The 15280-nt window shown below is 43.0% G+C and overlaps 1 protein-coding gene across 5 annotated transcripts in view; it reads right to left on the reverse strand.

The window, feature by feature from the left end:
• The window catches only part of DCBLD1 (discoidin, CUB and LCCL domain containing 1), a 54012-nt gene that overhangs the window by 9261 nt on the left and 29471 nt on the right, over positions 1 to 15280 (reverse strand). For 4 of the 5 annotated variants that reach the window (XM_082216117.1, XM_082216118.1, XM_082216116.1 and 1 more), the window contains exons 2-9: positions 14662 to 14874; positions 12029 to 12163; positions 10945 to 10996; positions 10095 to 10167; positions 8897 to 9030; positions 7774 to 7814; positions 7111 to 7326; positions 4735 to 4859 (exon numbers count right to left, since the gene is read on the reverse strand). In XM_082216117.1, the coding sequence (XP_082072243.1) occupies positions 4735 to 4859; positions 7111 to 7326; positions 7774 to 7814; positions 8897 to 9030; positions 10095 to 10167; positions 10945 to 10996; positions 12029 to 12163; positions 14662 to 14874 (989 nt within the window). The remainder of the gene's footprint in view (positions 1 to 4734; positions 4860 to 7110; positions 7327 to 7773; positions 7815 to 8896; positions 9031 to 10094; positions 10168 to 10944; positions 10997 to 12028; positions 12164 to 14661; positions 14875 to 15280) is intronic. The other variant, XM_082216115.1, reaches the window with a different exon arrangement.

Raw genomic sequence — 15280 nt, forward strand, 5'->3', positions numbered from 1 at the left:
GATTACAAACAGGCTCCGCGTGTTTTCAAGCTTTCATGAACCACGTACTGGGGCCTTTGCTCTACAAGAATTGCGTGGCCTTCTTAGATGACGTGTTGGTGTATTCGGAGAATGAGGAGCAACATGTGAGAGACGTCAGAGAAGTGTTGAGCAGGCTGCAAGCCAACCGACTGTGGGTGAAACTGGAGAAGTGTCAGTTTCATACTAAGGAGGTGGAATTCCTGGGGTACCGCTTGTCAGACAAAGGGTTGGCCATGGACCCCGGCAAGGTTCAAGCGGTGCTGGAATGGAAAACACCCAAGACCAAGAAGGATGTGCAGAGGTTCCTAGGGTTTGGAAACTTTTATCGTAAGTTCATCCGCAACTTCGCCCACCTGACGGCGCCCATCACGGACTGTCTCAGCAGCAAAAAGAAGTTTGTTTGGACGGGGGAGGCGGAGCGAGCGTTTGAGGAACTGAAAAGGGCCTTCGCCTCTGGCGAACAACTTCTACATGTGGATTTACAAAAAAAGCTGAGGGTCGAAACAGACGCGTCGGACCGAGCCATAGGGGCGGTGCTTCTTCTGCAGCCGGGGAAGGAGGGGTCGGAGTGGCGACCGTGTGCCTTCTTTTCGCGGAAGCTGAACAAGTCTGAGAGGAACTACACGGTGTACGACCGGGAACTTCTTGCAATTTATGAGGCCTTCCGGAGATGGAGGCACCTACTAATTGGTGCACAACAGAAGGTGCAAGTGTGCACGGACCATAAGAATCTAGAGTATTGGAGAACTGCGCGAGTGCTCAACCAACGGCAGTTGAGATGGGCCCAGGAGTTCTCCAAATTTAACTTTGAGATTTGTTACGTACCAGGCCCGGAGAACGTTAGGGCGGACGCTCTCTCACGCAAACCTGAATATTTGGAGGGAGAGGGTGTACCCGAAGAGACCCATGTCATTCCCGAGGACCGCTGGGTGTGTGGGGCGGCATTGGTGGGGCAAAGGGAACTGGTAGAGGGAACGGGGCAGGATGTATACGCCCAGGACAAACTCAGGAGTCTTAGGAGGGAGGGAGACAAACCCGGGGGTTTTGAGGAGAGAAATGGGGCGTTGTACTACAAGGGAGCGTTATACATACCTGAAGGGGAATTGAGGGAAAAGGTACTCAAGCAACTGCACGATAACCCCACAGCAGGGCATTTTGGGCAACACAAAACCATGTGGCTGGTTACCAGGGAATTCTGGTGGCCCAAGGTCAGGGAAGATGTGCGGGAATATGTGAGAGGGTGTGACCGTTGCCAACGAGCCAAGGGGGAGAGGCGGGCACCGGCAGGTTTATTAGAACCACTACCCACGCCGGAAAGACCGTGGGAGGCAGTGGCAATAGATTTTATGACTGATTTGCCCAGGTCCAAAGGGAAAACAGCCATTATGGTGGTGGTAGATCTGTTAACCAAGATGGCACACTTTATAGCCTGCTCACATGCGGTCACAGCAGAAGAAACCGCCAAATTGTTTGTGGAAAATGTGTTTAGGTTGCATGGCGCCCCCTTGAGGGTGGTTTCGGACCGAGGGAAACAATTTACTTCCAGGTTCTGGAGGAAGCTCATGAGCTTACTGCATGTAGAGGTTAATTTCTCTACTGCCCGTCATCCAGAAACCAACGGGCAGGCGGAAAGAGCTAATGGTGTCCTCCAGCAATATTTGAGGTGTTATGTTAATGACAGAGAGAATGATTGGGTGGAGAAGCTGGCGTTGGCAGAATTTGCTTACAACAATGCAGAGAACGTGTCCACGGGAATGAGCCCTTTTTTGGCCAATCACGGGTGTCATCCCCGAGCCTTCCCAGGGGGGGAGGGGGAGAACTGGAGCGTTCCAGCAGCAGAACAGTTCGTTGAAGAAATGGAAGCGATCCATCGCCAACTCCAACTTAATTTAAACCGGGCGAAGGAGGAATATAAGAGGCAGGCAGACAAAACCAGAAGGGAAGGGGAAAGCCTTAGGGTGGGAGACCAGGTGTGGCTGTCCACCCAAGGGTTACCATTTAAAGGAGGTTGTAAGAAGTTAAGACCCAAAAGACTGGGCCCATTTGAAGTCACGCAACAGGTCAACCCAGTGGCTTTCAGACTCCGGTTACCGAACCACATGAAGTTGCACCCAGTGTTCCACAGATCGTTGCTGTCACCGTATATAGGGGACAGAGAGGGGAGGGTCAATAGGGGACCAGCGATGGAGGAAAAAGAACACAGCTACCATGCAGCGGAGATCCTAGATTCCAGGTGGAAAGGAGAGCAAGTAGAGTATTTGGTAATGTGGGAAGGGGAACCGGAGTCGGAAAACACCTGGGTCAGAGCAGAGGATGTAGATGACGAGGTTCTAATTGAAACTTTTCATCAGAGATTCCCTCGAAAACCCCAGCCAGTGGCGAGGTTCCGGAGGGAATACTTCGCCACCACAGACGAAGAAGAGGAGTTGGAGGGGTTCTCTGATTCCGAGGTGGAGGAGGATTCAGCGAGTCGGAACAAAGACCGATGGAGGGAGATGTTCGAGACGTCGGAAGATGAAGAGGATTCGTTTCGGGGTTTCAGCTCCTCACCGCCCAGAGGAGAGGGAGGGGGCGGGGGGGAAGGGGGCCCTGGAGGGGAGGTGGATGTCAGGGAACTGACCTCAGAGGGAAAGGAGGTGATAGGGCTCCCAGAGACTGGGAGAGACTCAACAGCCAAAGCAGGGACCAGCAGGGGGAGCGCGGGGTCTCTGGAGGAGGATCTCAGGGATACTGAGAGAGATGCAGCAGCGCAGGCAGGAAGCAGGGGGGAGAAAGGGGTGAGAGACACGTCCAGTGAAAATAGTGGGGAGGTGTCAGAAGCAATTGCAGGGAGACCCATGCTTCGTCGGAAGCTGTCACGTCGTGAGTCCAGGAGACGTGTTTCCGTTAAGGAACTTCTTTGTTGGAGGCGTTTCCGCAAACAGCCACTGTCGGACTCTAACAGTGACTAGAGCAGACATGTCTGAGGAGCTCTGTCACACACAGAGGTTTGTGGGGCCGCACAAACTCTGAAGGGGCACCATTTTAAGCACAAGCAGCTAATCATCCCCTAATAATATATATACAAAACGAGTATATGATGGTAGGAGATAATAACTTCTCCAGATTCGATCTCTAACTTGCCCTTTGTATTTAGGGGCAAAAAAGTAAGTTTCTCTCACTAAGCTGCAAGCAAACTGAGACTTTTATCAGAGTTTGCTTGCAGAGAGTTTGCTTTATCTCCTACTGATAAAGGCTGAGCTTCTCCAATTCCTATTGTAGGTCAAATGAGCAGGAGTCCATGCCTCTTCTAGAATGATTCATGGAGCTGAAAAAGGGCATAGGAATGTAGATGTGCTCTTGAAAACACAACCCACATTTAAAGTGCATCACCTCTGTAAAGAATCATGGGAACTGTAGTTTAACCTTGACAGAGCTACAATTCCCAGCACCCTTAAACTACAGTTCCCAGGATTCTTAGTGGGGGCAGATGTGCTTTAAATGTTTGTCGTGCACACCGTCACAGAGCAAACCTTGGAAGTAATTCCCACTGCTTTCAATGGCCCTTAGTTTATTGTATGGTGTGCTCAGGATTGCAGCCTAAATATTCTGTATATATCCCCGCCACACCTTATCAGATCCTTGTGCAATTACAGCCTTGTGCTAGAAACCAGAAAAGTCCCACTTTCAAGACAAGGGGAGAAGGGGAAATAAAATGGAAGATTTCTAACACCTAAAAGTTATAAACATAGATTTGAAAAAAGCTGCTCCACCACAAGCAGTAGTTTCACAGAAAATAGTTCTCAAATAATGTTGAAGTATATGCAAAATCAGCTCACAATACAAGCAGCTCTTCCCCACCCCCACGCCGTAGGTTGTGAGTGAAGATTTTAAAAATACAAATTGTTATCTACTGGAGGGCAAATAACACGATTTGAGGGGCAAGAAACTGTTGCATCACATATAGGTATCCCTGAAAACAATCCGATCTGCTTCCCCCACAGTGAAATTTGAAGAAGGAAGAAGGCTCTGTCTGTGGGGTGGGTGGGGGTATGTATATGCAAAAGCATATTTTACTGTACCTATAAAAAAAGAAAATGGTAAAGAGGGCACTTTAGTACACTGCCCTGCTTCTTCTCATAGCCCAAATACAGTGGTACCTCGGGTTAAGTACTTAATTGGTACTGGAGGTCCGTTCTTAACCTGAACCTGTTCTTAACCTGAAGCAGCACTTTAGCTAATGGGGCCTCCTGCTGCCACTGTGCCGCCGGAGCGCGATTTCTGTTCTTATCCTGAAGCAAAGTTCTTAACCTGAAGCACTATTTCTGGGTTGGCAGAGTGTGTAACCCGAAGCGTATGTAGCCCGAGGTACCACTGTAATATTTTTTCCTGCCAAATTGCTCATCCAGCTTCCTCTAGTGAAGAGGAATCTCTAGCTTCCTTACAAATGTTTTCAAATGAAATCATTTCTCCCTGGCGAAACTAGCTGGAGCCTTCCTAATGTAAGGGACAGGGCAAATTACCCAAGCCACAACTAAGCCTCGACAGCACCCCGTGTGCAATGAGGGTGCTGAAAACCCACTGGAGTAAACAAGATTTGAGTATAACAGTTCAATAGCTCCAGCTGTCTGAAAAGGATGGAAGATGGAAGTTGGGCTGCAGGAGAACACCCCCCCCCCCGCCGGGCAACCACCGTTTCCCCCTTGCCCTTTATCTCCCCGCTTCCCCAGTTACCTTTTCTTGATTGCTTAGGATTCCTTTGTAAGTCCTCCATTTTGAGTTGTTATTTTTATAGTTGACAATAAACGTCTTAACGTAATAGTTAAAATTGAGCATTGTGGACCCTGTGGTTCTAATTCCTTGTAATGAAAGAAAAAGTAAACAAAAGGGATCTGTTTTGGTCTGTTGGTTAATAATAGTAAAATAAGCATACATTTCCTTCAAACAATAATCACTCATTTATATCTGCAGCAAAATTAAGAAATGCCACCACCTGAAAAACCTTTCATTTTCTACTATATTATTTGTAAAGGCATCCTCAAATGTACATGCTAGGGCTCTCCCACTGTCAATAGCAATAGGGGAAAGGCTCTCTTGCACTTGTGAAGCTCATCTGGAGCATCGCACTTGCACAGGCTGTGGATCGCAGGAATCATTTTTACAGGCAAGTGTCTCTAGTGAGCACACCACAATCTACAAAACCGATAATGAAAACTAATTAGTATTTGAACAGACATGCCCTCCCCTCCTTTGGCATTGGCAATTTGTCCAGCAAAACTGCAAAAGCATGCCAGCAACATGGACTCAAGAAATGGTTGAAAATGGGACAAAAAGGAAACGGGGTGGTTAGGTCAGACTCAGTTATGTCCATAGAAGAAGTGGGATGGAAGTGAGGCCACATCCCACCCCTCTTTGACCAGTGAATAGCTACCATGTGACAGGTGAATCAGATTCAGATAAGCTGCTGAGTGGGATCTCAGCAAATAATAATAATAATAATAATAATAATAATAATACAGGCTTCCAGCTAATTACACAGGAGTTTCTGTAATGTGGAAAGGGTCCCCATATCCAAGTGTGCAATGGCTCATCTGAAATTGTAATTATAATTACATTCAATACTTATCCTGCAATTGTGTGTGTGGTTTTTCTTACTCAAAAGCAAGCAAAGGGAACCCAATCCAATACATGACTGAGGTACAAAGAGCCATGCCACCCTCCCCACAAAAGGTTCAGACCCCTTTCAGCAGCTACTGATAATAAAAAAGAAACTTTAAAATCCCTTGGTGTTATTAGGAGGTGTGTGTGAGAAAGGGGGAGAGAGTCTTGGGGAGTATCACAGTTGGGGAGGAAAGGATTAAACCTAATCCTAATCCACGTCACCCCCTATGCACAAAAGAAAAGAGCACATGCACAGCTGCAGCCTGCAGCTTATGTAGTAAAAACACAATGCATAGTTTCATCAAATCCAGACTAGAACTACACTCTCATCACCAATCATGGTAACAGTGAATGTTGTCCCTAGTTGTTGGGTATCGGCAGAAGATTTGAGATGTGGAACAATGGGAGGTGGTGGGGCACATGTGAGAGTGTGTAAGGCATGGCATGGGCAGATGTGATTGCATTTGTGTAAGCATGGCTCTTTGTGTGAATAGTGGCAAAAGTACGGTTTCAAAGCGTTTCCAGAACCATTTTCAGGATGGGACTAAGTGTCCTTTATCAGGCCCCTGCAAATAAATTCTCACCCAGTGTTGTGCAACCTGTTATCTGGGTGCAGCAATTGGTGCCCTACTCCCCTGCCTTAAGCTATTATTTACAAGAACAGCAAGTCCTAGACTTCCAGCATAGTATGGCAGGCGGAAGGGAAAACATCTAAGGTGCTCCTGATAAGATCAAATTGTGGGATATATGAGAAGAATGGAGCCTCATTGACAACCCAGAAGCCACAAAGGATTCATATATATTTAGTTTTGTTTGTCTAAAAGCTTTAGAAGAACACAATTATAACCAACGACAAGATTCCAAAAAGACGATAGAAGATGCAAGTATGAGGGATTCCTTTCTGCATTTCAATGATAAAGGCTTATTAGCTGTTGATAAGAAGAGGACCCCAGCCCCATTGGGCCTTCTGCAATTTATCGAACCATAAAACATTTCCCATTTGGTTACTGGAAAGGCATATTGCTCCTGAATTGCGGCTGTGTGGGCAGTAAAATTTGGCCTAAAGGCCTTTAGTTTTAAGTACTCAATGTTGTAAGTACCTACATTTTACTCAGAGTAGACTCATTGCAATTCATGGTCCTAAGTAAGCAATGTCCATTAATTTCAACAGGTCTACTCCAAGTAGGATTAACATTGGATACAACCCTTAGTAGTTTTTGTTGTTTTTTGGCAGAAAGTAATTATTGCAGTGTTACGAGATATATATACATTACATTTGTAAATAGCCCTTGCTCGGAGTCCCATTTGAAACCTCACTTAAAACCTGAGGAAATCTAGCTTACAAGAACAGTAAGCAAGCAAGCTGCATTGGGTCACAACTGATAACTGAACGACACTAAACTCAAATCTAACTTAAGAGACGTACTCTTGCTATGACAGACAACTGACCTGTTATTCTTCTCCTTTCTCCCAGGTCAATTTCTAGCCACTGCCGAGAGTTGCTCTGGTTTGCTGCCCACGAAGGCCCTTGGACTTTGAGCCAGGCCCTAACAGGAGACCACGGAACCACCTCCCCAATGTCATTGGTTTCATCCCAGAATGATGACGCCGTGATCTGACCATTGGATGCATTTCGTCCTTCTAGGTTCAGTGATTGATTGCAACCTTCCAAAGTGAAAAAAAGGAGGAAAGTGTATTTTCAGATAACGGTATTAACTATGACTATAATATCAACCTAGAAGACTTGATTAATTTCCCCCCCAAATATCATTAAGAGTTTCTGAAAATGCTTTCTTTCTCTACCCACCCATGAACCCTAGCCTAACTCCTGTAAACAAAATAATTTGATATTTAAATATGTTATAATAACTTGTTTTTAATATCTGCTTTTATCATTATTATTTTTAAATGAATATTTTAGATAGGTTCTTTGTAAACTACTTGGAGATCGCCTGTAAAGTAAGTGGTATATACATTCTCCGTTAACAAGCAAACAAAATAAAGTAGTTCATTGTATTCGGCCCTATATTGTATTTATTTTAATTGGAGAGTGCTTTGGCTTTTCCTGGATTATGCATTAATAATGTCTAAAATGAAAAAAAATTGCCTTACCATTTGAGTTAAAAATAATCCGCTTATCTGACAGAGAGCCACTGTAAGAAAAAGAGATGACATTATCATTTTGATTAGCTACTCATGTACAAGAAATTTTAAGCTGAAATAGTTCTGCTTTATTCTTACCCTGCCTTTTGATCCTACAACTTGATGCACCAAAATAAATACTTTAAAGTACTATACAGTTCAGGGATTGGTTGTGGATCATCTAACTCTGGCGAACAATGACCAGACCATTAGGGAGCCTCATCTAAGGTGCTCTGGGGTTTCTCAAAACAGAGCAGGATGTAAGTACAGTATAACAAGAAGCAGTTGACTTGTGCTTAACCCCCCACTTGAAATCAACGAGGCTTCAATACATTGAACTCTGGCTTGAATGTGTCCCATAATTTTCTGTGGGAAGGGGACATGCAACTTACATGTTTTGGGAGCTTTTTAGTACAATATCTGAACTTTGGGAGCCATATGAATATCAAGGGGTGGGGGGGAGCCAAGGATACAGTTGCAATTTTATCATAAGCCTGCAGAACTCAGTGCACTTTAAATCTAAACATCTCTCAGTTTATTAACTCAAAACACCCAGAGGATAGATAGTGCCTGTCACTATTAACAGTACCTAAAATGAAATCAATTGTGCAATTGAGCTCCCCCACCTCTCTTCCCTCCCCTCGCCCACATCTTCCCCAAATCTGCTCTGGAGGGTTGGGGTAGCCCCTAGAACAGATTTATGGGGTACACAAAGGGAGAAGGCAGAATGAAGTATCAGTGTGCAAGTGGATGGATCGTGCAAGTATCATTGTGCTGATGGATCACTTAAACTGGATACCACCCATTGTTTTGGGTGGTAATGGAAGAGTTCTTGGTTTGTTTGCCTACTCACGTGAAGGGAGGATGAAAGCAGCTGTATGCACAATGCCTGTTCACATCTTGGCTGATTAAGTGAAAATATGATGCTCCAAACATGGCCATTTCAGTACATAGTTTGGACAAAACAATGGTTAACAAGAGTTTCCAACTCACACAAAGGAAGGAATGAAGGGGCTCTGTGTGCAGGAAAAAGGCTTGCGTGTATCATGGCTGACTAGTACACACATTATGCACGAACACAACCAATACTTACTCCTGAGAAAGGATGCCATTGGCTAGGATTCCTTGATACCGGCTCGTTCCTTTCAGTTTAATCACACTAATCTGACCACCCAGTTCGTCTGCAATTACTCCAGCGTGTATGGCAGATTTGCACAATAAGGAAGTCTTAGGTGCAGAAATCAAGTGAAAAGTAAGGCAAGATTTTAGTATTCAAACAAACTCACAGTCAATACAACAAAACAAAACGAAGAAACGCGGTGCCCTAAAAAAATTCAAGTCAAAAATGCAAAAGGAAGTAGCAATTTTCTGTATGCTAAATTACCTAAATTAAATGTGAAAACATGCTGAAGAGACTTAAGACAAATCTACCTGTTGGACAAATATATTCTAAGGTTAATATTTTACAGTGTAGTAATCCTCCCACACACATGCTTCCTCAGAAAATAATTAACTGAGTGTCATTTCCACATCATATGTGCAGAAGAGTAAAACAACATGCTGAAGATATACTATATGCAGGGCAATGCTGAGGAAAATGTTCCTAAATTTGATTATTGCTATTAAAAGCAGATCAGCTACGCCCATTTTGCAAACTGAACAACAATAAGTTGTACCTGAAGAACTATACTTATTATACTGTGACCTGAACAAAAATAAATGTCTGAGTTTTCAAGCCCACATGAAATGTGCATGTATGAAATGCATATGCACATATAATCTGTAACACTGTTAGCACTAACAGAATAGCTGACCATCATAATACTTGTTGGACAGATCAATTATGCACAATTCTTTCCGATTCTATACTTTGTAATTATGATTGCACAGTAGTAGAATAAATGATTTTCTAGCCAACATCTTCAACGAACTGAGGTAACCTAAGAATAATTTACTAGTTCTTCCAGTTCTCAAGTCTTCAGCAAAATGCACTAACTTTCACTGTGCACAACTGGTTGTTCTACTGGTCTTTGAGCCCAACATTAAACTTTTAGGTTGTGCTTATCTGCAATAAAAAATTCTTCAGAAAGCAATGCTGTCATTATCTCTACCTTTCTGTAGACCAGTGTTTGCTAGCCTGGTGCCCACCAAATGTTTTGGACAAGAACTCTCATCGGCCCCAGGTAGACCGGCCAATAGTCAGGGTTGATGGGAGTTGCAGTTCAAAACATCTGGAGGGCAGGAGGTTTGGGAAGGCTGCGCTAGACCTTTCCTTTATCCCATGTACTTACATCTCTGTAGCCTTCCACTATATTCCCAGAAATATCACCTGCTATGTCTCTGCAACCAGCTGGACAGTACCTGCTGCCATGGAGAAAAGAGAGGATCTTGTTGTGACTGGTGTACAATGCTTGCACACATGCACTTTGTAAAGCAAACAGTGTAAAGATAAAGGTTTTTCTTCTTCTAATTTCTAGCATATTCATGTGCTCCAAATGGCACAGGTAGCCACATAAACAGCAATGGAAATTAATTTTGTTCTGCTTAGTTCCTTCTACCATTTTACATGTTCAGGGAACAATAGTAATTGAAGGAAAGGTAACACAGCACAACTACATTTTGCACAAAGCTGTTCACACCTTGAGCAACTGGCTTACATGCCCTTACTCTTTAAACTTACTGCAAAGGATATTTATTCAAGAGAACCGAGAAACAATTTAAACTGACATGGATCAGCTTTCAATCCTCCAGCCTGATCCTGCAAGATGCTTAGAGCTTTAAAACCCAACCACCCCCAAGACAGGAGTATTCAGTACCCAAAGCACTGCCCTAATTTCCCTTGGCATTACTGGTTATGCTACAGATAACGGCTGTTCAGTGGTCTGAAGCTGCATTCCTTAATTACTCTGGAATGCAAAGTCTCTCTCCAAGGAAGACTTCATTGCCTCTCCCATGTAAGGAGATAATCACAGATTTAGATACCTCCGAGTATCTTCAGAAAAACACATTCCTGTGGTTGGCAACAGGGTTCCAAACGCAGCACAAACGGTCATGGACTGTATCCGGCTACAGCTGTAAGTATGTTAATTGCAAGATGCAACATGACAACCAGAGTGTATCGCCACCAAAACCTATATTTACCTGAATTCATTCTCCACGTGGTGGTTTGCTCTCTCGAGACATGTGATTAGATCTGCGAAAGGTTAAAAAAGCTATTTGGGAATCACACAGAGAAGATGTGGATAGTCAATTCCGGCTGAACTGTTGTTTTCTCAAACCTCCCTCAGCAGCCACAGCACCTCTTCAGTGTTTCCTTCTGCCAGAGACCTTCTGCTCCCGGCTCCCCCCCCCCCCAATTTGTTCACCTGGATACACATTTTCTTCTGCACAGGAGCAATTGTTCCAGAATCTGCCCTCAAAGCAACAACTTCATTGAGAGATCAGTCACATCCTACTACATCCTGAAGCAATGGCCAAGTGAGGGTGGTAGAAAGAATTCCAACAGACATTTTTGGAATATTTTTGTACAGTGAGGATTTTGTTCCAAGGCAAGAGGGAGGCCTGAAGCAAAAAGATTTCAGCCCGAGCGATGCGTCTCAACTACCATGAAAAAAAGAGTTCTCTTTATGGAACTGAATCAAAACTTTGTCTGAAGAGAAGTCTTGGTTTATATCAGCTGGTGCTCAAATACTTGGAGAAGATGAAGAAGCCCAGGGATAATAAGGCCTAACCAATGAGACAATGGGATCAAAATTAGGATTCCCAGTTCTATATGGCGGCCAATGCACTTAGATGTTCAAGTGCATGAAAGAACCAAATTTCATCAGTGCCATCTATTAGATGAATTATCACATTATTGAAATAGCATCCAGACCTTGATTTCTAGAGGGAAAACAAGCGGGTCAAGCAGTTGGCTAAGGGGCCAAACCCATAAAACCACTTTGAACTACTTAGAAAACTTAAGCACATTCATCTATGCCAGGGGCTTTTCTAAAACATCTGCTGGTAATACCAGGCAGGGTATTACCTTCCACTTCCACAGCAGACAAGGCCAAGAGGCAACCAGGTAAGATGATGGGGTGAGAGAATAATTGCACTCATCCCTGACAAATCTGCTCTGAAAAGGGCAGAAGCGTGGGGCATGGAGGAAGGGACAGAGGCTGGATGGAGCGTAGCACCAACCCAAAACCATTAGTCCACGATGATGTGCAGAATTGAACTTTACCTGGATGATCGCTACTAGCAAAGGACAACAGGAAGCCTCTTCCAGACACATGGGACCTGCTCTCAAAGTGAATGGTTGCTTCATTAGAATCTAAGATGATTTCTTCTGGGACAGGCACATTCCCACAGTAGGGTCCTAAATGTAGAACAAATAGTATTTGAAATCATGTTTGTGGCCTAGAAACAATAAAGCGTACAAATGTATTCATCGTCTACAGTGCACTCATCTATCCATGTGCATAATTAATTGATTTTTGTTTGTAATTTTTTGAAGTTACTCAGACCACCAAATTCTTGCAATTCTGTGTTCAGTAGAAGATAAAAGCTGGAATTAACATTTCAAATTGTTTTAGCTTCGTAGACGGCTGGGGCTCCCTAGCCTTTGAAGCACAGCATTCTTAAAGTGCAGCAATCCATTACAGAAAGAGTACAACAATCAAAGGCAACTGAATATTGCATATACTCAGCAAGATAGCATCACCAGGTACAAGTTTTAAATGCAATCACAACACAGGGGGAAAACAAACACATTTTTCTTGAGATGGCACATTGTAATAAAGGCATATAAAAAGAATTCTATATTTGAATACTTAACTGTTCATTCTCAATTTTTTAAAAAGAAATCATATTGTTTTCTTAAGATTCCCATCTACCCATCAAAATTTAGGGAAACAATCTATTAGAAGTCAACCTGGAACCAGTTTTACTTTTTCACATGAATTATTAGCTATAAAGCACCTTTATAGTTAACTTCTAAAACCAATCAGCCAAAAAAGGCATTACATTTGAAATTATTTCATTAACTGATTTTTTAATTTAAGCTGATATTTTTAATTTAATTTTCATTTAATTTAATTTTAATTTAAGCTGATATTAATTGATTTTTTAATTTAAGCTATATTACAATTTTACAAAAGAGAGGAAACATTACATGAAGAATGATGCTTAGCTCTTGACCGCACTACGTTAGATACATTCCATCAGTTACCATTTGTCATACATCGCAGGGAAAATAAAATGGCTCAAGTCCAGCTGAGTCCAGCTCTGATGCATGACAGCCAGACCGTCCTTGCCACCAGGTGAGTAGTTTGGCAATGGAGGCCCCGAGAAACAGACAAAGCCAACACAGATGGACTCTTGCCATCATTTAAATATGTGAGCACCTCGCTGAATTCTGGTAATTTCTTTTTCTTGCTTGGGTGGAGATAGAGAGGGCTGCGTGAGAGTGTGCAGAAACTCCTTACTGACCTTCCACCATCAGCTCTATCTCCCCACATAGGGCTTCTTAACCAAATGATTTCAAATTTAACTACAGGGAGGAAAAATTATTTGTTAGCCAAGCAAGGATAGATCACTTCTGTTAATTCTTAAATATGTCATGCCATGTGCCACACGAGCTGGCGGAGGGAGGGAATACTGTTTTATAATCTGGAGATCATTGTACCTAACCTTCCCACCCACTCCCACATTTTCCCACAAGATTTGCCTCCACATATTTTCCCACAAATATATTTCTGCTGTCTCTTGCTTACGTTTCTCAATGACCTGTCTATTGCTCAGATGTAATTAAGACTGCTGACTCAATCTATGGCTGACTGGTCTGGGGCTTTCAAAGCAGCATACCTGTCCAAATGACGATGAGAACCTATGCTAAAAGTCTAGATGCATGCATGAGAGAGAGAGACAGGTCAGCAGAAAGTCTCAAGGCCTTAAAAAAAGTATGGGTGGGTGTGTAGACTCTTAAGAGAAAAGAACAAGTGGGATGGAACAGGAAATGTTGTTTGGTGCTTTACAGCAGGGGAGGGCAGACATCATGCCTGCAGGATCTACTCTTGCATTTTAAAAGAATTCCAAGATCCACCAGTCAAAGAACTAGAGAACTTTGAGTACTAGGGTTGAACTCAGTTGTTCTACACAAAAATATGCTCCCCTCCCCTGGCCTTCTTCGTTTCACCAGTATAACTTAGGGTGGAGGGAAGAGTCATTTTTTTGTTGTTATTGTTAAAGAATTTGGAGTCAGAAACACATGCTGATCTACTATGAATCACTCAGAGATCAAACAGTAGACCTTCATCTACCTTTCTCCCCACTCCTGCTCTACAGAATACAGACAGAATGGAAAAAGTAACCAGCTTCTAAATAATTAAGTACAAAACACAGGAATATGGCAAAGTAATGCCATAAAGAATAAATCTTATTAAATCTATTTTTTTGTTGTTTTTATTACAGTACTATAAAACACATTGCAACTTAAGTGAAAGGCAATCCGTAAATTAGTTTCTAACAATATAACAACTGTACCTTAAACATTACCTTGAACAATATTACCTTAAAACAGGACTAGTTAACCTGCAGCCTTCCAAATTCCAACAGCCCATTCCAACATGGCAAATGGTTAGACCTGGAATCCCACATCATCTGGATGTCTACAGGTTAAACACCTGTGCATGACCATACCAAATTACATTAGCTGAGTGGAAAAAGTGCCATCCCAGTCTTGAACACCCAATGCTCAAGAACAAATCTTAAATAGGACTGGTTTCAGGGTAGCCTTTCTTACTTTGCTCAACAATGAGTTAATTCGAGCTCTAAGTATTTTAATGAATCCAGTCTTACTGGTACATCGTTACATACCATGCACTGTTGTAGAACTGTGGATGCTAAGATAGTTAGATTCACATTGCTGGGATTCAATATCCAAGTCTCCAATTTTCAAGATCAGACGTTTTCCCTGGGGCACCTGAATTCTCCTCTCACAGGTAGTGTAGTTGGGGTAGGTCCCCGGATAGTTCTTAGACGCCAGTGTTCCACTGTCTTGATAGATTATCATAGGCCCACATCCATCTCCTGGGGAGGACACAGAAAGGCGGCAATTAAGAAACCATCAAAGCTTTCACCAATAGGCACATACCTACTTCAAATCACTACACTATTTCAAAATGCAAGTCCTCCTTATTTTATTTTTTCCATTTTAAAATTTAAAGCAGGTTCTCAATAAACTCTCAGAAACAGGTCAGACTGAACGGGGGGCGGTACGTGGGCCCCCAATTCAGAAATTACCAAATTTCTGTGTGACTCACACTTAATGTTTACCATGGAAACCCATCATGTACCAAACTTATTTAAATGCTCCTGTTCTGTCTTACAGTGGGGAGGGATCAGGAATTCAGACCTTCTTGCTCAAACAGGTCACTCAACTATCTTTTGGGTGAGCTCTCTCACCGCAGGATAACATGATCTTCTGTATCACCGG

The sequence above is a fragment of the Podarcis vaucheri genome (genome assembly GCF_965113315.1).
Source record: "Podarcis vaucheri genome assembly, chromosome: 3".
NCBI classification, from domain to species: domain Eukaryota; kingdom Metazoa; phylum Chordata; class Lepidosauria; order Squamata; family Lacertidae; genus Podarcis; species Podarcis vaucheri.